Source organism: Grus americana, chromosome 24 (assembly GCF_028858705.1).
Source record: "Grus americana isolate bGruAme1 chromosome 24, bGruAme1.mat, whole genome shotgun sequence".
NCBI lineage: Eukaryota > Metazoa > Chordata > Aves > Gruiformes > Gruidae > Grus > Grus americana.
Genome location: NC_072875.1, coordinates 7,628,392 through 7,650,673, shown reverse-complemented (window position 1 = coordinate 7,650,673; position 22,282 = coordinate 7,628,392). Strand labels below are relative to the sequence as shown.

General features: G+C 52.1%; 1 protein-coding gene across 7 annotated transcripts in view; it reads right to left on the bottom strand.

Moving 5' to 3' along the window:
- KIRREL3 (kirre like nephrin family adhesion molecule 3) overlaps positions 1 to 22,282 on the bottom strand; it is a 325,022-nt gene that overhangs the window by 23,751 nt on the left and 278,989 nt on the right. For all 7 annotated transcript variants that reach the window (XM_054803325.1, XM_054803327.1, XM_054803322.1 and 4 more), the window contains 2 exons: positions 2,144 to 2,292; positions 1,608 to 1,735 (listed from right to left, as the gene is read on the bottom strand). In XM_054803325.1, coding sequence (XP_054659300.1) covers positions 1,608 to 1,735; positions 2,144 to 2,292 — 277 coding nt within the window. The remainder of the gene's footprint in view (positions 1 to 1,607; positions 1,736 to 2,143; positions 2,293 to 22,282) is intronic.

Genomic DNA, 22,282 nt, shown 5'->3' with positions numbered 1-22,282 from the left:
TGATTTGTTTCCTTCTGGGAAAGTAGAAGGAAAGAAGGCAATCTTGTGGGAAGCCCAACCTGGCTCTGAAAGTGGAGGGGCTGGAAAAAAGCCACCCTGATCCCACATCCCACTGTGACGGCTAGGTGCTGATGGCTTTACAGAGCAGCATCCCCTGCCAGCATCCCTCTGGGAAGACGGAGGTGGCTCTGCTGACCAGCACCAGCATCTCCGCTGGGTTAAACCAGCCGGCGGGTCTGTCCTGAGCCCTGAGATGCTCCAAACCAGCACGAGTCAGCTAGAGGGAGCCAAATAAAAAGGGAGAAGGCTGCTCTGCTGCTTGGCGAAGGCGAGCCCCGACGCGTGGCTGGGGCTGGACCGCGAGGGTCAGGAAGCCCTCATCCTCGCTGTGCATGGCTCCTTTCAGCCGCCCTGCGCGCTCCAGCGGCTTTGAGAAAATGAAATGGCAGTCTACGGTATGAAAGCGTTGCCTGTAATGATAATAACCAAGAGAAACAACAACCGCAGCTGTGGGATGGGAAACCACCCAGGGATTATTGACCCGCTGGGATTCCTTAGCTGATTCGAGCCATCAGCTCTCCCAAGTCTATAATTACTTCCCAGGAGATGGCCTTCACCGAGGTCATTACGGTTTGGAAAAAATACCCCAGCAGTTAACGCCTCAACGTCCGCTCCCCTCCTCGATCTGTGCCTGGGGAGCGGAGGTGAGGAGAGCGACTCAGTCCTCACCGACTTCAGGACGCATCTGCCCGGACGAAGCTAAAAGATGCTTTTCAAACCCAAACCTGCACGCGCCGTCCGGACAAATTTCACGTGTCAGCCCTCCTTTAGCTTCTTAACGTGGCTTTGCTCAGCCCTCCTGTCTGTAAAGAGGGGATCAGAGTATCTCGCACCTCCCTGGGCTGACTGAGCCACAATTAATATTTGCAAAGCTCCTTACGCTTTCCAGGACAAAAGAGACATGAAGTCTGCTGGGCCAGATCCAGACTCCCCCGACTTGAGCAGGCTCCAGCCTGCAGCGGAGGCGACTTGGGGTGAACACAGGCTGTGAGCTCAGAAACGACTGTCCCAGAAAGGACCATGCGCAGGCGATTTGCAGAAGCGAGAGGTTCAACCCTTATGCCCATCATCACAGGAATGGATTCTCCTTCTATTAGGACTCCTTTGCAAACATCTCCCGTGGGTGAGAAGCTGGCTCTGCTAGGACTTGATGGGGCAGGTTCAGACAACCCGATCCTCCGCAGCAGCGATGGCACTGATTTTCAGGACTCTGGTTTTCCCTTTGCCTCTCCCAGATGGGACTGCAGGCCTGACTTGCCAGCCTGCCAACCAAATCCCTCGTGGATTCACACACGCTTTCATCCAAAATGTTACAAATAAAGCCTTTACTGCTTCCTGCACTTCTCTGGACTAACTGGGGATGCTCACCGGAGCCTTGTGGACCTGCAGCCCGCAGGCTCTGCAATGCCACGCTGTCTCCTGCATCTGGAGGAGCCTCGTAGCTCCAGCATTTGTCCAGCCAAGAGCTCCCAGCCTGTAGGTATGGACTTTGCTCCCAGATGGGGAGCTCCATGCAGTGTTTCATGCCCCAAACGTGCCGTTCTTACCACGCCTGAGCCTCGCTTCATCCAGACAATGGTGAGAGATGGGTTCCCAGTCCAGGCACAGTTGAAGACCGCGTCGGAGCCCAGGTCAACAAGGAGGGACTGTGGTTCTGTCGCCATCCTGGGCCCAACTGCATAGAGAAGACTGGAATTACTCTCAGTGATGGGCTGTGTCAACCAGAAACCCTCAAACCAAAGAGGTCACTGTGTCAGGGAAGCAGTGGTAGCTCCTCATGGACCTAAGGGCCACAGCCGTGTACGACCCCCCCCAAATAAAGAAGAGCCTGAGACAGGTGCCTGCTGCAACCCCAGAACGACCAGCTCCCCAAGGACCACCACCATGAGCTGTGCGCTCATAAGGCAGGAGGAAATCAAGGGTCCCACCAGCAGAGCATTCACAAAGTCTGAGCTGCAAGACCCGAGTCCTGGTCACCCTGGGCGAGTCAGATCTAGCCGTGTCCCCTTCCCGTTAATTTTCAGCAGCTCTGCTGGCCCTGCTGAGCCCTGGGAAGCCAATTTCAAGCTGACAAACTACTTACAGTAGACATCCACGGTCCTGCTGATGTTTGTGCTGCCCAGCGCATTGGTGACCTCGCAGGAGACGGGCTCAAAGAAGAAGGTGTGGTCCACGATGGTTTCGTAGAAGTCACCGGATGCTTCCTTTATAACCTGGCCCTTTTTCGCCCACCTGTTGAAGAAGAAAGAGCATCATCATGGTGCTGGTTTGTGTCGTTTGCCCTTTACACGTGTGCGATGGCAGAGACTCGCTCGCCCGGCACACAGCTGGTGGTGCGGAGGGGCAGCAGGACACAGGGCACCAGCGAGAGGAGACGCCAAAGCCATATGCACGTATATCCCTACTGGAACCTTTCCAAAATAAACCAAAATTGCTATTTCCCTGTGAAAGCCTGTCTCACAGGATATATACCTCATTCCTTAGGACTCCTGGAAGACCTCAATGACAGGAGGGATGGGACATGGAGAGTCTCCACTGATGGGCACAGCATTTCCTTGCCCAACGCTTGCCAACCAACACTGCTGGTCCTTCCAAATCAAAACCACTAAAAACCTTTTCAGCTTTTCCCCTCTTTCACCCTCTTTTTATTTTTTCTTCCCAATCAAAAAGAACTTTATCCCTTTAAGGCAGCTGAAATAACATTACCCTGAAAAGCCAAGCTGGCATTTGCAACACTGCAACTTGCAAATTGTCTTGGAGAACAAGCTGTCAACTCAGCACTTGAATTAAGCCGCTGTTTGCCAAACAATGAGCAAATGTGACCTAATGGGGCACCATCTGGCAACCTGCCACTCTGGAGCGGGTGGGAAAGACAGGAGATGCTGGCAGGCAGCGTGAAACTCCAGCCGCTCTTTGGGGGAAGGGAAAGCAAGCGCAGGCAGCATGCTGGGGAAAAAATAATAAATAATCCTCCCAAAACAACTGACAGGTAAATTAGAGGGAAGAGGATTTCCCTGAGGAATCTCTGCCCCTGTTGTCTTGGGGCCGCTCTCCTCTGGTTGCGCCGGATGGGTTGGGAAGTTTGGGCTGGGGGAAGATGCAGGCACTGGGAGCTGGACTTGCCCCATCAGGTGCTGGAGGGACAAGCTGTGGATGCTGCTTCTCACGCGGGGTCGGTGGGGTGGTTTGGGGGAAGCTGTCCCCTCCAAGGCAAGCAGCATCTGCTCGGGGTCCTCCCACGGGTCTCCTGCCTTACTGCTCTCCTCTGCTCATCCCCACTACTGCTCTGCTACGGGTTCCCCGGCTTTAATGCCAGACTCACGCTGCCCCAAAGGCAAACAAAGACAACTGGGGCTTCAGTGAACTCACACAGAGGGTCTGCAGGCACAGACGGCTTCCCCGGTACCTCTGCGGGGCTGGAGCGAGAGCCAGACGCCGGTCCATGGCGGGCTGGAAAACGCTCTGACAGTGCTGCTAGAACAAATTCCCCTGGCGCCTGCTAACGTGAACCTAATTGAATCAGGACAGCTGACCTGCAGGGCTTCACCCACCATCTGATGACACAAGCGTTTTGAAAGAGACGTAGTAGTGGTACAGATGTGAGCTGATTTGTGTGCACTTATCTGCCCTCTCATTTCATTTCATTTATCTTTGCACCTCTAACAGATGCTGACTGGCCACTTCAGCTTCCCTACCCTCCCTTCCTCCCCAGCCTCCCCCTTCAATAATTAATCAGGAGACGCTGCTTTTACTTCTAGCGCTGTGCTTCACGTCTTAATGAGGGGGGTTCCCCGTATGGAAAAACCGGCACAAGTGACACCTTCCAGGTGCTGCTCCAAAGGTTTGAATGGTCAATGATGCTTTGGCGATGCCTTTCTCCTTCCAGAGGGAACTGCACCCCAAGCCGAGGGGCTGGCGAGAGGTCGTCTCAGCGTCACGCTTCCCTGCGTCCCGATGGGATCTGCCTTGCCTTGCCGCCTCCCTGCCGCAGGGACGACGCTGCCCATCGCAGAGAGCACCTGCCAGCACTGCGGCAGCAGCTCGTCCCTTGGGGATGCTCCTCCTCCCTGGGCTGCGGCAGGAGAGAGCCGGGGGGATCTGCCAGAGCCCCGATATCCCATCCCTGAAGCTTTGCACAGGTTGTGGGGTGGAGAAGAGAAATGTCCTTATTGTCTCCTGTTTGGTTTGCTGGTCAAAAAGGTTTGAAGCCTGAACACTTGATGAAAGCAAGCAAGGAAGGAAGGAAGGTAGGAACCTAGAGGCACAGGGAAACTTCAGCTGGTGAACATGGGACTACCCTGTACTTTTCGTCAGGAGTCTTTCGGCTCCGTTAAGTTCCTTTACAACATTGTCCCTGTAGAGGCTCCCAGCCATGAGCTGATTTCCAGCCTCTGGAGGGTCTTCTGCTGCTGCTCAGGTGCTCCAGGGAGACACCAGGTACATGGAGCCATTTCCTTGCAGCAGTCAATGGGATGGGGGGAGAGCGGCACTGAACCCCTGGGGCAATCTTGTGCCTGGCGCTCTCCTTGTTATTTTGCACAAAACCGCCTTCCCTGCTCTGCAAAGGACAAGAAGGAGGTTTCAAGATGAGGATAAAAGTGACTTGTGAGTTCCCTGCGTCGTGTCCACGCAGACTGCCTGCAGGTCCTCCTCCCAGCACAGACATGGAGGGCACCGGGGCTGGGAAACCAGTCGGAGAAGTGTCCAGAGGTGGGTTCGAGCTGGGCAGACCTCAGGTGAGATCCTCCTGGATGGTGCCAAAGAAAGCGAAATGGAAGGCAAGGTTTCCAAGAGTTGTTTGACTTTGCAGCGGCTTGGGAAAACACACACAAACAACCGTGGCACGGTGCTTTATGTATTTGTTCAAAACTGATCGCTTCCGCAAAACTGGATTTCCCGAGCGCGGAGATGTGTCACAAACAGCAATTTTTCGTGCTTCAGCAGAGATCAAGGTTCTTGCTCCAGTTCTCCAAGGCTTAACACTGCTAAATCAATGTGGCTGAACAAGCAGTATAGATCTTTTATAATGTCAAATTGGTTTTTAATAACGACAGCTGATAACCCTCTTGTAAAGCTTCCCGAGATGTGCTTGTGGACAGCCAGAAGGCAAGTTACTCACGTTTTTAACAAGCCCATAACATGTCTTACTCACCTATTAGCCTTTCAGTAATTATTTATAAATGGAATCTGAATAAAACGGAGCCGAGAAGGTGCGGAGGATGCTCTAGCAGCCCCATCCGCCACCTCCACCGCTTCGGCTTTTCACAATTTCTTCCTAATGTCTCACACCAGCCTTATTACATCCAGCCTGGCTGCCAGCCAGCGCTCCTTGTCCTACCACCCTTGAGAGCAGGGGCTTCTTTCATTTATATTGTTACCTTGAAGGTATTTATAGATTGCAAACGTGTCGCCCAGGGTCTTTTCCAGACTATATAAATTTACCTCCTTTAGTCTCTCCTCGTACGACTTAGCCGCTAACTCACCTGTCATTTTTTCCTGCTGGTTTTCTTAAGCCAAACTGCATCGCGGGGCCGTAGGGACAGGTCTGTGCAGGAGGAGCGCAGCGTCGTCATGTCCCCCAGCCTGTGCCGAGCCTGCCCCAGGAGAGGGGCGAGGGTCTGCCCTTGGGGTTCCTGCCCAAGGATCTCTTCCCGTGATTTCCTTGAGCCTACCATGGTGAAGGGTAGCGCCGCAGAGGGGATGTGTGGGCCCTGTCTCAGCCTCCCTGTGCTTCTTGGGTGCTCCCCATGGAGCCACTGTTGTGAGATGCCTTTGCTGCCTGCTCTCTACCACCAACAGGCACCTTTGGAGGACCCAGCTCCAAATTCACTGCTTCTCCCCACTACCTGGCGCTGGCAGCCCAGAAAGCCACCCGTGTCCTGGGCTGCGTGTCCAGCAGCGTGAGCAGCAGGTCGAGGGAGGGGATCCTGCCCCTCTGCTCTGCTCAGGTGAGACCCCCCTGCAGTGCTGCGTCCAGCTCGGGGGTCCCCAGCACAAGAAGGACATGGAGCTGTTGGAGCAAGGCCAGAGGAGGCCACGGAGATGATGCGAGGGCTGGAGCACCTCTGCTCTGGAGACCTCAGGCTGAGAGAGTTGGGGTGGTTCAGCCTGGAGAAGAGAAGGCTGCGGGGAGACCTTAGAGCCCCTTCCAGTCCCTACAGGGGCTCCAGGAAAGCTGGAGAGGGGCTGGTGCCAAGGGCAGGGAGTGCCAGGCCAAGGGGAATGGCCTGAAGCTGCAGGAGGGGAGATGGAGATGGGATGTGAGGCAGAAATCCTTCCCTGTGAGGGTGGGGAGGCCCTGGCACAGGGTGCCCAGAGAAGCTGTGGCTGCCCCTGGCTCCCTGGCAGTGTTCAAGGCCAGGTTGGATGGGGCTTTGGGCAAGCTGGGCTAGTGGAGGGTGTCCCTGCCCATGGCAGGGGGGGTGGAACTAGATGACCTTGAAAGGTCCCTTCCAACCCAAACCATTCTGTGATTCTATGATTCTATGATCCCATGTCAAATGGTCCATGCAGACCTAGCATCCTATCTGCTGCTGTCCCTCACCTCCTCGGGCTTTGCACATTTTCTCGTCTTCCTTCCTCTTTCTTTACCAAGCACGATCTCAGCCTCTTTCCCCAGACGGGCATTTCTTCCCCTCTGGGCTAAGTTTCATTTTGTTATTTCCTTCCCCGTATTTCTAACTCGTGTTTGCTTTTCTCTGGCCTCTCTGGAGGGAGCGCCCAGTGCCACCCAATTCAGTATCTTCTGGAAACTGAATTGGCTTGCGTGATGGAGGAAAACAACTTTCAACTAGGAAACAGATATTTCGATCCGAGCTTCAAAGGGGCTATTACAGACAGCAATGAAAAACCAGTGATTAAAGAATAATAAAAAAAAATCAACCTGTCCTGGGTCCTTTTAACACCTATAGATAAGAGGGAGGGGGGGACTTTTCTAAGGAGACTTTCTCCAGGGAAATAGCATTTTTTGGACTCCATCAATCGCTTCCCAGCTAAGAGCACCTACAAGCAAATAAGAAAGGACAGTTTGGGCTATGTTAGCTCACAAACAATGCCGCGGCTTTATTTCAGTTTTCACACGTCAGTGTTTCAGCGTCCTGCTCTGGTTTCCGAAGGAAACCTGCCGAAAGTCAGGATTGAACGCTTGTGCTTCCTCCCAGGCTCTCAGCGGAAGACGCTCAGCCGAGTCTTCTTTGTTGCAAGGGTTAAAACCCAGCAGCTCCATCACTTCCTCTCAAGGACCCCATTTCTGTCTGGGCTTCCAGTCTGGCAGAGCCCGTGAAGAGCTTAATCGTGTTCATGCTCACAACAAGAGCACGACGTGCCCTGTAGAGTGTCGGTACATAGATGAGCATCGCCAGCGAGTGCTTCATCTGCCTGAGCGCCGCCCGAGCTCATCGTAACAAACAAATTCCTCTGTCTGCCGTACAAGGACTGGTAATTCTTCAACAAACAGCGTGTGTGAACAAGATATTTACTTTACAGCCCTGGGAAGGCTGTAGGACTCGTAGATACTCTTCTTTATCAGGCCACAGCTCTCTCCAGCATCTCCCGGCAGCATGTGAACAACCAGATGCATCACCAGCACCCACCGCTCAGCACAGGAATCCTGGGGCTCCCTGAACTCTGTAACGCCCCATCAAGCACGACTTAAATCCACACCGCAGGCTACTCCTGGCTTAAGGAGGTGGGGTTCTTTCGCAGCTGCCAGCAGCACACACGCTCCTTGAACTAGACCTCCCGGCAGATCGGCTGCTCTGATGGCGTGTAACCCAGGGAAGTGGAGTGTAGCGTGATTTTTAATTAACAATGCAAAATAAAGCAGTTGCTTGCCATATAAATTGTGTTTACTAAGAATGACTTAAAATAGATAAATATTTTCTTGGACGCATTTTAATTGCTTAATAAAAGTACCAAGAACACCCACAAATACCTTAAATAAATGCATGGCTCAGGGAATGAATTAATTAACATTTCATTCCTGGGAATGGCTATTAATTGCTACAAATTGCTTGGAGAATGGGTTTTGTTGCTTTATTGCCAGCGGTACCTTCAATCCCTAGTGCCATAATGTGGCAGTCATCCTCAGACGAGAGCCGTCCCTGTGCGCGATGGCTGCCAGTGGGATGCTGCGAGCATCACCCCGCATCCCTCCGCTGCCCCCCGTAACCCTGGTATCCTCCACGAGGAGGAGCTCACATAGAAGGATGGCGTTTCGTGGACGACGTGCTGGCATCCCTCGAGGTCCGTGCTGGGCAAGGACAGCGGACGGCTCGTGCCAGCAGCCCCGTGTTTGCGGAGCATCTCCTGTGAGCGACAGGCTTGGGAGAAATGATTGAGTGAGCAACAGGGCCCGAGCAGTGTCATGCTACTCCCCTGCGCAGCTCCGGCATGATGCATCGTGCAAATTATTTCTTTATTAAGAGTAAATTTCCATAATGGTGATCTATGGGGTTATTCCTCTTCTCCTGCCTGCTCCCTCCCTAATGAAGATGTGTGGGCCCCGCGCGGTTCTCAGCCGCACGTCCGCCGTCCTCCCTCCGTGCCGATGCAGCGTGTTCATTTATCAGCCAGCGCAGGCGATACGTAATCTCTCCACCATCTAAATTACAAGGCTGGGCCTTCCGGGTTGGGGTTTAATCAAGTTCGGGAGGGCAGAGCCCCGAGCAAAGCGCTGAGCATCCTTGCTGATGGCTGGCCGATCCTGAAGCATGTGGGCTGCGGGGGAAAGAAGACGATGGTACCCACCATACTCAAGGAAAGGCTTTCGAGCTTCCAGCTCCCATCCTGACAAACCTTCATCCACGCACGGCTGCTGCAGCGACGGCCTCTTCCCAATCCTCTCCATCCCTGACACAGGCATCTCGGCTCTACTACAAAGTGAACCCCAGGTCCTAACGGTGGAGACGCTGCACCTCGGAGCAGAGATGCCAACTTTGCTAATCTCCTCCCTGCCTATTTTTTTTTTTCCCATGTGGCTTTTCTTCAGAAACAAATAAACAGCGAAAAAGATTGCGACCTTTTCCCGAATTTCAACAGTTCAAACTTGAATCCCCGACAAGGACATGTTTGGTGTCTGATTGCGCTCGCTGCGATACACCAGTTGTCGCTACTGGAGTTTGATTGTTTTTAAACACTCTGGGGTTTTGATGATAATAATAACACCTCGCTGTGCAGAAGAAACCTCTGGCTTGATTTCCTATCTAGTCTCAGCTTCGGCGTTCCCCCTCCTGCCAAGCCAGGAGGCCGGCAATGAGCCTGATTGCTCATCAAAGCGCCGTCTGTAAGGGAGGTGCCTGTCTTCGGTGCACGGGTTTTGCATCTCCTCCTTGCCATCAGCAGGTCCCGAGAGTGGGAAAAATCAGTGAGGGGCTGCTTAGAGCTCCCCAAATCATGCCTGAAGATGCGCAACCAGAGTTCGGCTCTCCGGAGAGCGTCAGGGTACCAGAGCAGAGATGGGCAGGAACACCCCGGGACCAGGTCTGTGCTGCCCATGGCGCGGGAGCCTGCAGAATCCGGTGTGAGAAGGCTTCTCTCCCTCTCCCAGACGGCATAATTAAAGCCGTGTCACCGGCACAGCCTGTACAAGCTGCGGTTCATTTTGGTGAGAAAACAATCAAAATAGCCTTTCTCTTAGCACAGTGATCAGAACAAATTGGCCGCAGAAGCGGTGGGGAAGAAGTAAACAAAGCTGTTAACTTGTCAATGACTTGACTGATCAACCGTTGTAAATAGTTAAAGCCGGCTGATGAGCTGTGCAGATAATCAATGGCATAATGCTACGCACCGCAGCCCCGGGACCAGGCATGACCGGGTTTTGCAGCTGGAGCTGCGCAAGATCGGCCAGGAGTGTGTCGCGTGGGCCTCTGTGCATGCCAGAGGTGGCCACGGACCCCACGGGTGGCTTGGCCGGGGGACGGTGAGAAACAACGCCTGCCCGGTGTAGGTGCATCCCCCGCTGGACACGTGCCCGAGTCGCTGGTATTCCCAGCGCGGACCATAGATTACAGACGCTGGCTTTTGCGGCAGGGAGGCGCGGGCCGAAGCACACCCCATCGTGCCCCCCAACCCCGGCTCCCTCGCCGGCACAAGGGGCTGGTAGGGATGCTCAGCCCCTCTGGAAGGAAACCGGAGACGCACTGACAGAAAAGCTATTATATTTCAAAGGAAAAGCACAAAACTTCATGGGCTGGGTGATTCCTTCTGGAAATTTCAGCTGGTTTAGATCTGACAGTCTTTTAACCCCACTGTTTAAAATCACCCCTGCCCCTCGCCCCCTCACACGAGAGGGCTGTGCACCAATCCTGTCCCCATGAACCCCTCTTTTGCCATGACAGATGCTTTTCCCCCCCTCTCCTTTCACAAGTCCACCCTCTTTTGCAATAACTCCTCTCCCCTCGGCCGCAGGGATCATACAAAAATTGTACTTTTCTTTCCAAGTTAAATTACCAGAGTTAAATTCCTGAATTTTCTGGATGCAGAGAAAGTTTAAAACCATTCAGATGGGTCTGAAGAAGCAGGCTATGACAGCCAGCTGCCAAAACTGCTTATCCTGGGGAAATACTGGGGACATGAGTCACCCCTTAGTCCTGGATGAGCTTGGAGGTGTCACCTCTCCTGGGGGGATTTTACCCCTTCGGCAGCGATGCTGCATTTCATTTCTCCTGCCTACATCGCCTTGACTTATCCCGCCACACAATAGACATGACTAATAGCTTAACTATTATTTCTCACGCGGATCGGGTAATCCAATTTCATCACGTGGTTTGTGTCTCCTCAAATCGTTTAACGGGATTAGTCCTTTCTGGGGTCTTCCTACCCCACTCCACCCCCGTAGAAGAATTTCTTCAGCCAGATTTATGGATGCTGGCACATCGAAGCGCTAATTCTCCGCCGTGTTTATCCTCCTGCTTAGCGCAAAGTGAATCTGTGCTGTGAAACTGTTCAAACTCGCCTTTTCCTCTGCTACAGCTCTTATTTTTCACCTAAAAAACATCACCCGTGCTTGTGGCTTTTACAGCTTTACACCTCGCTGTGCAATTCCTTTGGGGTTTGCAGGGAAAAAAACCATCCCAGTGGTAAACGGAGACAGAAAACTCCAGCCCTTCATAAGCAGAAGATATTTGCTGCCAGGGGGATCTCGGAGCCAGTGCTGGTCCCCCTAAAGCTGTTCTACCCCCATGACAGCTGCTGTTGCCATCCAGACTCGCTTTTTAGGCTCTATCTGCCTGAATTTTGGCACATCCTCAGGTTGGTGTAAGGCACAGCTCCTTCTCTGGCAGGTTCCTTGGCTGGTCCTGCCAGAACAGTTAATTATTCAGCATTGATCTGTGTCTAGATCAAAAGATCCAAGTTAGGATTATCAACAGAGGCAACCGCGCTCGGAGGTGCGCATCCCAGGTGAAGATGGGTTGAGTCCTAACTATGTGGGAATCTTCTTGCAGAAGATGCCAAGGGCAGCGATTTCTGTGTAAGCTGACACGGGCTCCCGCTGGCTGAACGGCGAGTAACTTGGGGATTTGGCAATTCATAAGGAGGAATAATAAATGACATATTCAGAAAAGCATCCCCGTTGTGCTAATGCAAATATATAGGCAATGTACGGGTGGAGAAACAGAATAAAGTTACAAGTTCACCAAAAGATCTGCTCATCTTTTCACTATGAAATTCAACCATCCATCCATCTATCCATCTCCAAACTTATGGTCAAGTCACTATTCTTGGCCAAGCCTCTTGAATCTCCTTAGACCACTCCAGTAACAACACTGGTCTTCTCAGCCACGTCAGGAGAAAATAATCAAACGTGGTGGCGCACCGGTACAGCAGACTGATCCATAAGAGCTTTGTGATTACCTTTTGACTTCTGTATAAAACAGCAAGAAACAGGAAAAAAAAAAAAGACGTTTCCAGAAGTAAAAACCATTAAGTCCTTAATTACACACTTCAATAGCAAAGCAGGGCTGAGCAATAACCATTGCTTGATGCTTTACAGACAAACGGCCTTCTAATCCAGAGCCAACAGCTTGTGTTCTTCCTTTGCTTTAATATTTGCCAACAGCTTCCAGAGAGTTTGCATGGGAACAGAAACCCAGGGACAGAACCCCAGTTTGTCCATGATCTGATGCTGGAGGAGACCAGAATCCCTTTTGGCTCTTTCTGGGATGGGCTTTGCAAGGCTAGGTGCTGTCTACACCAAGCAAGCACACCAGGAGAACTTCACGTCAGGCAGAGAGGTGGCTCTGGATGCACAACACATCCCCGCCACAGCTACCACGCTCATCCAGGTTTGGGGAGGAAAGGCTCTCCTGTTAAAAACTGCTCAGCTTGTGCCAGCTTTTCCCTTGCTTTCCCTTAAATTTGCTGCTTCCCACTGAACCCAGCTGAGGAACCCTGTGCAACATCTGCCCAAGCTCGGCAGCGGATCCACAGATACAACAGCCTACGTATGGCAGGATGAGTCCTCCGATTGCCAGTGTCATGTGTGCTGGGGAAATTCCTGGGCCACATGCTCCTGGGGGGCGAGTGGGACCCACCAGGCTTATTCTGGGATGCCAGCACCCACTGGGTTGTCTTATACTCATGCCATGCACGTTGGCCTACATCTCGTTGCTATCCTGACAGCTCTTTTAAGACATTTCCAAGGACACCGCTTGGGGAATTAGGCAAACGAACAATAACTGATGCTGACTGCAATCACCACATCACCACTGGTTTACTGGAGCAGAAACGGCGATAGTAGGTGCTAACAGCTTCTTCCTCCATTTAACCGCCCGCGCCCCCGCAACCCCTGAAAACTGCAATAAGGGAGCAAAGAAGGAATCAAGAAGTGAAATCCTTCAGCAAAGCACTTGCAGGGCTGAGGTGGGTGCAACCCCTGTCCCCGTCCCGGGTCCTTCTTGCCTCATCATTCACTTTGCTGGTCCCCGGCCACATTCCCCACCCTCTGGCATGAAAGCAGAAAAACCTCCGGCAGAGCTAAAGGCCTCTTAAATCAACGTCTTTCCCAACTCAGAAGCTGTAAGGGGATTCATTATTTATATCGCAGAAACACAAAAGCTTAGCATATTTTAAGCTGTCTGAAATGACTTCAAGGCAACTCTTCCTCTCTCTTTTTTAACAAAACACATTGAGATGTCTCCGAATCGAGCGGCAGGAGGAAATTCTCTTTTTCTTCAAAAAGAGAAAATAAAATGGAGGGATTGAGGGAGAGAAAGGAAAAAACCCTCTGTGATCCAGCTTGGGATCACCAGGGAATGCCCATCAGGGGATGTTCCCTGTGAGATGCTGGTGTAACCCTTTGACAGGCTCTTTCCTGACGTCGCATGGAGGTTACGGCAGGAGGAGAGGTGAAGGAAGCATCTCCACTGCTTCACAAGCCCAAGCACACGCAGCCGTATCCTTCAGAGGTGGCAGAAGAGGAGGTGCTGAGTGCTTGGTGCCTTTTTTTTTCTCCTTCTCCCACTTTTTACATTTTCAATTTAGTCACAGCATCTCTAATTTCCTTAGATCTGAAGCCACCTCGTGAGACTGGAAGGGAACGATATAGAAGAAAGATGAGGGGAAAAAACCGCCAGTAATCTTGTAAAAGTCAGTTTTGAAAAATCAATTTTCTTGTGTGACAAGATTTGCTTAAGGCTTTTCGTTCTGTGAAATCAGCCCATCATCCTGCGGGAACGCATGAAGGAAGTGGCAAGTGTGGTTTGGAATAACTCAGATTAAAGACTGCTAAATTAGGCTTGAGAAGCTGCCACCTCTCCTTGCAAAGGGAGAGGAGATCTGGCTAGAGGACCCAACGATGCTTCCTTCCCGGTCGCCAGGAGCCTGTCTTGAAGGAGGGGTGACCAACCAGGCTGGGAAAACACAACCCTCAGAACCCTACGGATGTTTAAAAGAAGCGTTAGCACCTTGGCTTGGTAGCAAACCGTAGGGTCTTTGGGTGCAAAGTTTGCTGGAAAGGAGAGGCTTTGGAGACAGGTTCCCTCCGACGTTGGGAAACTGCAGTGCACGAGAGCAAAGCCTTGAAGACTGTTAATGCCTCGAGAGGATGCCAACTCCTACCCAACAGGGTGAGGATGACCATGACCATGGTGCACCCCATGTGAGCCCTCTGGAAACACGCCAGCAAAATCCCTCTGCCGTCCTCCTCCGTTGGAGAGGCTCCATCGAACACAGCCGTTCCAGCCGGCTGCTTCATCACTCATTTAATTTGGCACCTTTAATCATTTCTACACCAAGGAGCAGTGTTCAAGAGTACAAAGCGCTTTCCTTCCCCTCCTTTTTTTTTTTTTTTTCCTTTCCAGCCATCAGGCTCTCTCCTCTCTGCTCTCTCCTAATTAGTTCGAGCTGCCTCCGAACATCTCCCACCCGCTTGTTCCCATTACCCTGACAAGCCAGGGAATGGGAAGACAAATCTCCCCATCCTCACACCTCCGTGAGGGAAGGGAGGCTCTTCCAACCTCATCTTCCCGGTCTCACCTGGAGCCGCGTGCCTCAGCGCAGCCCCCCCAGCCTTGCTTCCCAGCTGCGGGGATATTTGTGCCTTTTATTTTACTACTTTTTTTTTTTTTAAAGCCTGTTTTTCCCTCTCCGCCTGCCACCCAGCCACGCTTCGCTCCCTGTCAGAGGGAGCTGGCAGATGGGGCTGATGCATCATGAAGGAGATCTGAAGAATTCATTTCCCGGTATTTTTTCTTTCCCCAGCTTTCATTTTCACTTCAGAGCAAAGGTCCAGTTGTCTGGGAAGAAGCTACAAAGACAAACCTGGGCAGGAAAACAGAGATAGTCAGGAAAAATGTTACAGTGCCGATAACTTGAGACCTCTGTGTGCTTTGCATTCATTTCAACTCCTGCTTTAGCTGCATTTTGCTATGTCTATAAATTAGATTTATTCCGTTGCTGCTGTGAAATGCCTGCGGGCCCCTTCCCCGCTCCGGCTTCTCTCGCCTCCCTTGCTGAGTTTGGCTGCGGGAGGCAGCGGAAGAGGTGACAGCCCTGCCGAGGGACGGCATATGGACTCACGGCGTCCTGCCGCTGGACAGACGGCAGCCTCGGCCGTCGAAGGAGGGTGCAGATGGAAGCAACGCCGCTCTGCGGGCAGCGGGGAGGAAGGCAGCAAGAACAGGGAGAGCTTGCACATCAGTGTAAACGAGCAGTTTCCCCAAGCTGGACTGAAGGAGCAGGATGATTTGGGCGGGGGGAGAAGGTCCTAAGCATGCCAAGAAATGGCTGCAAAACCAGAGAGACTGTTCCACCTGAAGATGCCGAGATGCCTCTTGCCCAGACCAGACCTTGGGTGAGCTGCTCCCCACATCATTTCTCTGCAGGCTCCCGGTCAGGAGGGACCCCCGAGGCTCTGCAGGACTGTGTGCGGCTGCCCCGCGTCCCCCTTGCAGTCCCCGGAGGAGATGTCCCGAGTGTTGTTCCCCTGTGTGACACTAAGCCTGACGGACGTGGGGGAGCGTGCCCATGTGCCTGCAAACTTCACGCCTCGTCTGCAATTGCTGGCTGCTCTGCAGTGTGTTCTGAACCCCTGACAGTCCCTTTTAAATATTAATAGGGCTGTGATTGTCATTTAATAAGCGCTTAATATTGCAGATCTCCCTTCCTTGGCAGAGATTGCTGGGGAGACAAAAAATGTGCCAATTAGGCAGTGGTCTCAGTGATCAGAAGCTCTGGGGAACGCGGGGTACAGGGGGATGTTCGCTTTTATTCTGGGCCTTTCATGAATGGGCAGAAGAAAGTAAGCAACATACCAAACACGCCAAGTCCCAGGAGACATTCTTCAAAGCCATCTGAATTTCATATTAAAATATATTCAGATCTTACGGTGCCAGAATAGGGAAAACGGCCGCTGCTGGGGCTTGGCTGCAGGCAGTGCCAGGTGTGCCCATTAAATGGATCATTTGCCACTTCTCCCTCAAAAGTTGCCAATGAAATGCATCGCCCTCAATCTCTGCATCAGCTCCCCACGATCCAATAATCCCTTCTGGTCTTTACAGCCTACAGATCTGTGAACGTATTCTGCGGCGGCTAAATGGAAGAGACAGGGACAACTTTGGTGTCATGGAAGAGCATTAAATGCGAAATACGCCTTGTCCATGCGTTTCGCCCTGGAACAGAGATATTGTGCACATCCAGAAGCCCAGCTGACTGAGTGAAGGAGCTGTGGAGAGCTAGTTGGGAGGGAGACATCTTCTCCCAGTGCCTGGGGTGATTTCTCCTTCTGCTCAATGGTCCTGGCAGCAGGTAACCATTCCCAAGACTCTTCCTTCCCTAAGACCTGAATTCCTTGGATCTATAGATGAAGCATGTGGCTTCATCATGGTCAGCTGAAATAGGATGCATCCATCTATCAGCCCAGGTGTCCTCTCTGCCTGGACATGGGGGACCCCATCCGAACAGGTCTGATCCCTGAGGAATGAGCAGGAGGAACTTGGGATGGGAATTCCCAAGTTCCACACGCAAATCGATGACTCGCTGACCTTCACTCTGACCTTCCTCCTCTGCTGTAACCACACGCCTAGGGCAGGGGCTGCCTCTTCTGCCTTGCCTTGGGGATCTGTTTTGGAGAAGTTGGATCTATGTGTTGAGCCCACGAGTGGCTAAGTGCTGATGGACGGGTTACCAGCCCAGCCACAGCGTGCCAGCCACGCTTACTGGGGAAGACAAGGTCCAACGATTCACCCTGGCCAAGCAAGGGCTGGCCATCTGCTCATCCCTTCCTCTGTTCTCCATCTTGTAATGCTCCTGGCTTTGCTTCTCTTCCACCCAATGTCACCCAGCAGCACACACCCTTATTGACTGGCTCTGCCGTGACGCAAAGCAACGCCAAGCCACGAGGGAGCTGGTTCAAGCATTTGAGCCAACTTTCAAGCCGCGGCGGTGCTGTTTCCAGCAGGACACGGGGCACGTGCTCTCGGAGAACTTGAGTTCTCTGTGGCAGCCCGAAGCATCTCATGAATAAGTCTGGGAAGATGCCAGCAGGTCCCAGAACTGTGCAGATGAGACCCAAACTAAAAAAAGCAGCAATGCTCTGTGGAGTTTGAACTTCTCCTTGGGGTTTGTTAAAACAAAATGTGGGAATGCGTCTCCATGGAATGAATACCTCTGAGATGGCACAGTGTAAGACAGGCAGGCCAAAGCACAGTTGATGTGTATCATTATTTTCTCCTTCTCTTCTCAGAGCTCCTTGATATCAGGTGCAATTTTTCCATATCTACCTGAACCCCAACAAACCTGCCACTTTCTCCCCCAAACCAGTGGCCAAAATACTCACAGACCTGTACTTGGGCATGCCATATGGTCCTTGGAGACAGCAGGTTTGCCGAAGGTGCTGGGCTCTTCATCCACACCTCTCCCCGAGGCTGGGTGGGAGATGCCCACCCTGCATCCCAACCAGAGCCAAGACCCTGTGGAGCAGGCTGGAGGAACGGGCCCGGCACTGGATCTCTTCCCTGGTTTTGCCCCTTCGCAACAGCAACAAGTCACATCTTTTTGTTTTCCCCTGCACAAAGGCAGGGCAGAATCTCCCATCAGCGCATTCGAGCCCCAGTGCCTTTAAAGAAAACCGTTTTAAGAAGCAGTGGAGTTTGGATTAATATTTGATGAGCGACAGCATGCCGTTGGTTCAAAGATAAATCAGTGTTTACCAAACAAGAAGGTCTTTTCTACAGACCGGAGCCCACTGAGCAGACAAACAACGCTCCTGCTGCAAGCTGAGCCATGCAGTGCGTCAGCGATGCCAGTGGGGCCGAGGACAGAGGGATGCTGTGGGCTGGCTCCAAGCTCCGGCACAGCCTGACCAGGCACCCAGTGATCTGGAAAGATGGTGTGACTCAAGCCCTGACCTGCAGTTCACCGAGCTGCAGGAAGATCTTCACCAATATTTGGGCAGACGGCGCCTTCAGCTTCAGCCCAATCGGGGCACAAAATGCAATCCCCGTTCTCCTACAGGATGGGGAAGAAGTGGCGCAGCACCGTCCCCGGGTGGCTGTTAAATAAATGCTTCCCAGCAAATCCTGACCTCTGTTTCTGCTGCAGCATCAGCTGCGATGTCCCCCACACTCACGGAGAGTAGTGCGCGTTGTTCCCAGCTGCCGTGCTCAACGCCAGAGCCAGACGCCTTGCAGCAGCTGGGAAGGGATAGCTCTGTCCCTCCACCTATGTCTGTTTGTCTGTCCATCAGTCCCACACCTTATTTTGGAAGTGCAATGGTCCCCAGAACTGCAGCTGATGCTGGAGGGTGGCTCCAAACGTCCCCCCACCTCCGTGACTGCAAAGATAACATTATTTGCAAAGGTCTCTACTAGCCTTGGGGGTGAGAGCACTGTATCAACGCGTGAGAGTGAGATATGTATTATTGCCCTGCCTGTACCAACTCCCCATCGCTCCGCAAAAATAATCATCATCTGAGGAGCCCAAAAGGCTGAGGGACTCTGCCTCTTGCAATATTAAACTTTCTCATTTTCTTCTGCCACTTTAAAGATTCTCTTTCTTACTGCAAGTGATAAATAATAACAGCAAAAAAAAAAAAAAAACCCACCCCACAGACACACAACAGACATCAAAAGCCAAGAGAAGATTGGCAAATAGAGAGATCTGAAGTGAGCAAAGAGGATGCCTGGTTGTGAGTCGGTTCACGTAGTCCCGACTTCTGTTGCTTTCCATTAATTTTACCCGCCATCACAGGTGGCAGAACAACGGCGACAGCTAATTACTCTCTCTCCCTTTCCCTTTCTTGCCCGTTTGCTTGCAGCAAAAGAAAGTCAGTGAATTCCCAAATTCCCCCCTCCCCACCCCAGAATTGTCCACCGAGAGGCAGAGGCGTGTGGGAAGTGCATTATTAGACGAAGACAAGGCGGTGCAATTTGCCCGCGCATATGCTCGCTGCCTGGTGGAGCCGTTTGCTGCCGTTGCTTCTCCAACCTGGCACCGTCGCTGCATGATGCTCTGCCTACAAACGAGCTGGCAGAGGCAGGCAGTGGCTCGAGGGAAGGGGAGAGGAAAAGGCAGCGTTCCCCCACCATCGTTAGGACATTGGGGAGCCACTTCGGGCTTCCAGCTCGATGTCCACGGATGCAGATGGGGACACAAGCAGCCCAAGTCCCCTTGAGCCTTTCTCGCGTAGAAGATGCCGCACCAGCAGAAGCAAGGAGCTGTGGAGCAGCGGTTCGGTGGGCTGAGTCGCTCTTTAGCTGCAAAGGGAACGCGATTCCAGGCGGAGATGGGATAAACCCAGGCCAGATGGGGTGCAGGACCCTATAGAGGCCATAGGATATGTCTGTGCAAAGATTGCTCTGTGTGGTGAGAGGAAAAAACATGCAAATGAGCAAACCCTCTGCTGCCAGGGTTAATTCATCCCTATGCCAAGCAACCCCGCTCACGCATCACTGCGACGCCTCGCCAACCCTCTGCCTGACTCATCCCACTTGCTTTTGGTGACACCGGCCTGTCCCGCATCCAAAAGCGAGTGACAGCCCAGGTGACATCGCGGATGAACAAACCCCCCTGGGGAAAAAGATGCTCCTTGTCAAGCAGGCGTTGCTGCCAGCGAGGGAGGAGGATTGGGACTTCAGCTGCAGGGTGTCCTCAGCTAAGAAAAGGAGCAGAGGAACCATGTCCCCAGCAAAGGACACCCTGCCCCAGCCCTGCCTGCCCCCCAAGATTAAGAGATGCCAGTGAATTTTTAGGCAGAGGGGTTCTGGCTTTTTCTCCCATTAGAAAATGCCACTGAGGCCAAGCATTTCACGGAAGCCTGTCAATTTTGACAAAATGTCATTAAACTCCCCCCGGAAGAGAAGACGCGGTGCAGGCTGTAACTTTCCACTCTGGCTCTGGGAGCAGATCGCTCCGAGGTCTCCTTTCTAACCAGGTTTGCCTTGCATTAAAACCCACGTGGATGTGATGTATGACATAAAAGAGCACAAAGAAAACCTCCTAAGGAAAGAGCAGCTGCCTTGATTTCATCCAAACTATATTCTCTGTGGGGGGTTTGGGTAGGGGCAGAGGGGCAATTTTTGCCTCCTGAGAAATTGTATTGAACTTTGGTTCTTTTCCCTTCCAACCCTAATGAAGAGAGCGAGGGGTCTGTGCTTAAACCCCCAGGTCGGCAGGACCACGGGGATGGTTCAGTGGTTCTTGCTAAACGAGCAGCACGGACGCTTCCCAGCTGAGCATCTTTGGGTGAGATGCTCCACCTCGCTCGCTTTTCCCAGCCAGAAAAACCCGGGGTGCAAACCCGATGCAAAACTTACCACCTCTTGCAAATTCAAGCAAGGTGACAGCTTGCTCGTGTATTCGAAGCAGGGATGGCCCTGAGGAGCTGGCTGTGGATTTATGCCCAGAACAGGGGATTTATGTTGTTTAGACTTTTTTCCTTTGTGTTCAGAGCTGTTTACTGACAAACATATTGGGAGGTATTAAAAATAAATGTCGGCTGAAGACCAAGACCTAGTATCTCTATCTGAGGATGAGGGAAACCATAGGAGATATATAAGAGTGGTTGTCTCCCTAAGGAGAGAAAAATACCACACTTTCTTTCTCTATTGTTTGTTTTTAAGGCAGAATAAGTTAATTTAAGCAGTGATGGGGTCCCTGGGGATGACATTGAGCTCATGTTCTGCCTTTTCACCTCCAAGTATCTCAGTCCTGGGGTTTTACACATCCTACCCCTTCACCCATTAGTCAGCGTTGAGGTGCAGGGGGCTCCTTGCTCGGATGTCCCGCTCCGGAGGACTCCAAGCTTTGGTGCCAAAACATCTGCTGCCTTTACATCGTTAGTGAAGAGCTCTGGGATTTTTTGGAAGGGAAACTAATCCCCCTCTCATCAATCAGAGCCATTAAGTGGAAGGAAGCCCCGCCGAGCGCTGCTGAATCCTGTTTGCTTGTCACAGTGGTAGGGAAAAAGCCTTGTGTGATGTTAAAATGCTAAGGGAACTTAAGAAATGAGAAACCCAAAGTGCTTGAATTTTTCATGCCTCCTTCCCCCCACCCTAAACCTCCTTTTTATGAGAAAGCATAAGCTGAAAAAACCATACAATTAGTTTTGATAGTAAAGTCCATCATCAAATGAGTCATGAAGCGCTTTGCAGCAAAGCAGGAATCCCGATGCTCAGGAAGAGGAAGGATGACAAGACACGTGGCCCTGGGATGGGCGAGAAGGAATGAAGAGGGCTGCGGGCGGCGTTTGCGGCTACAGGGCCAGCAAAATCCCTGCGCTGACGAGACGGCACCAAAGACGGGAGAAGCGTGACTGGTCCACTTGCTGTTTGGTGGAGAAAAGCAATCCAGCATTGTTTTGGCCAGGGAGAGCCACGTACCCAGAGAGTGGAAACACCCAAGAGGAAGGAGAAAACCCAGACGGGAGCCTTCAAGGCAGCTCTGTGCACAGCTCAGGGTGGGTTTGGGGATGAGGTGAAAGCCCCTGTTGCTCAGGATCGGGCCAGACGCCCCCTCTTCGGAGCAGAAATCTTACCAGGCTCTTGCCACCATTCGGTTCCTTGGCCAAAGGCGGTTTGTTTTGCCTTCGACTGTACCAGAATCAATCAGGACCTAAGACCCACGTGGGACGTTCACCCAGATCCTTCCCCAGATTGTCATGCACTTCGTTTTCCTCCTAACTGTAAATATGAAAACAGGGCTATTTGTATCTTTGACATTAATTGACTTCTCAAATTAATAACTCTTCTGTGTAACTAGGAACGCAATTATTGCTTTGTTGTGCTGATAGCAGATATCCAGCCGGAAGGAATCGTTCCTACCAGCAAACTCAATTGTACTAATTAAGCTGTACGAGCCTAACAGGAGGTGGGTCATGGGAACCTGTCCCTGGAGGTGCCTCCTCTGTTATTATCAACTGACGCTGTTGCAAAAACAGCACTGATTGCACGCTCGTAACTCGAAGGCAGGAGTGATGAGCGACTGATTGCAGCGGTGGGACGGGGCTGTACCTGGTTGCTGTGAAACGTCTCTGTGCTGGCTCAGACGCAGACTCTCCTGACCACAAGCTGGAGCCGGGAGGTTGAGCACGATGCTCTCCTCTCCCAAAGGGTATTTACAACCCACCCTGCCTTCCATACCCATATTTTTGTCAACGTAGACTGAGAAACCTTCGAGAAAGGCAGTGTTTCCTAGTGCTAGCAGCCCTCGTACCTGTACCCAAGAGCCCATGGCCATCTGCTCACCTTCTGCGGCAAACAAGACCGGTTGAGACACACTGCTGGGG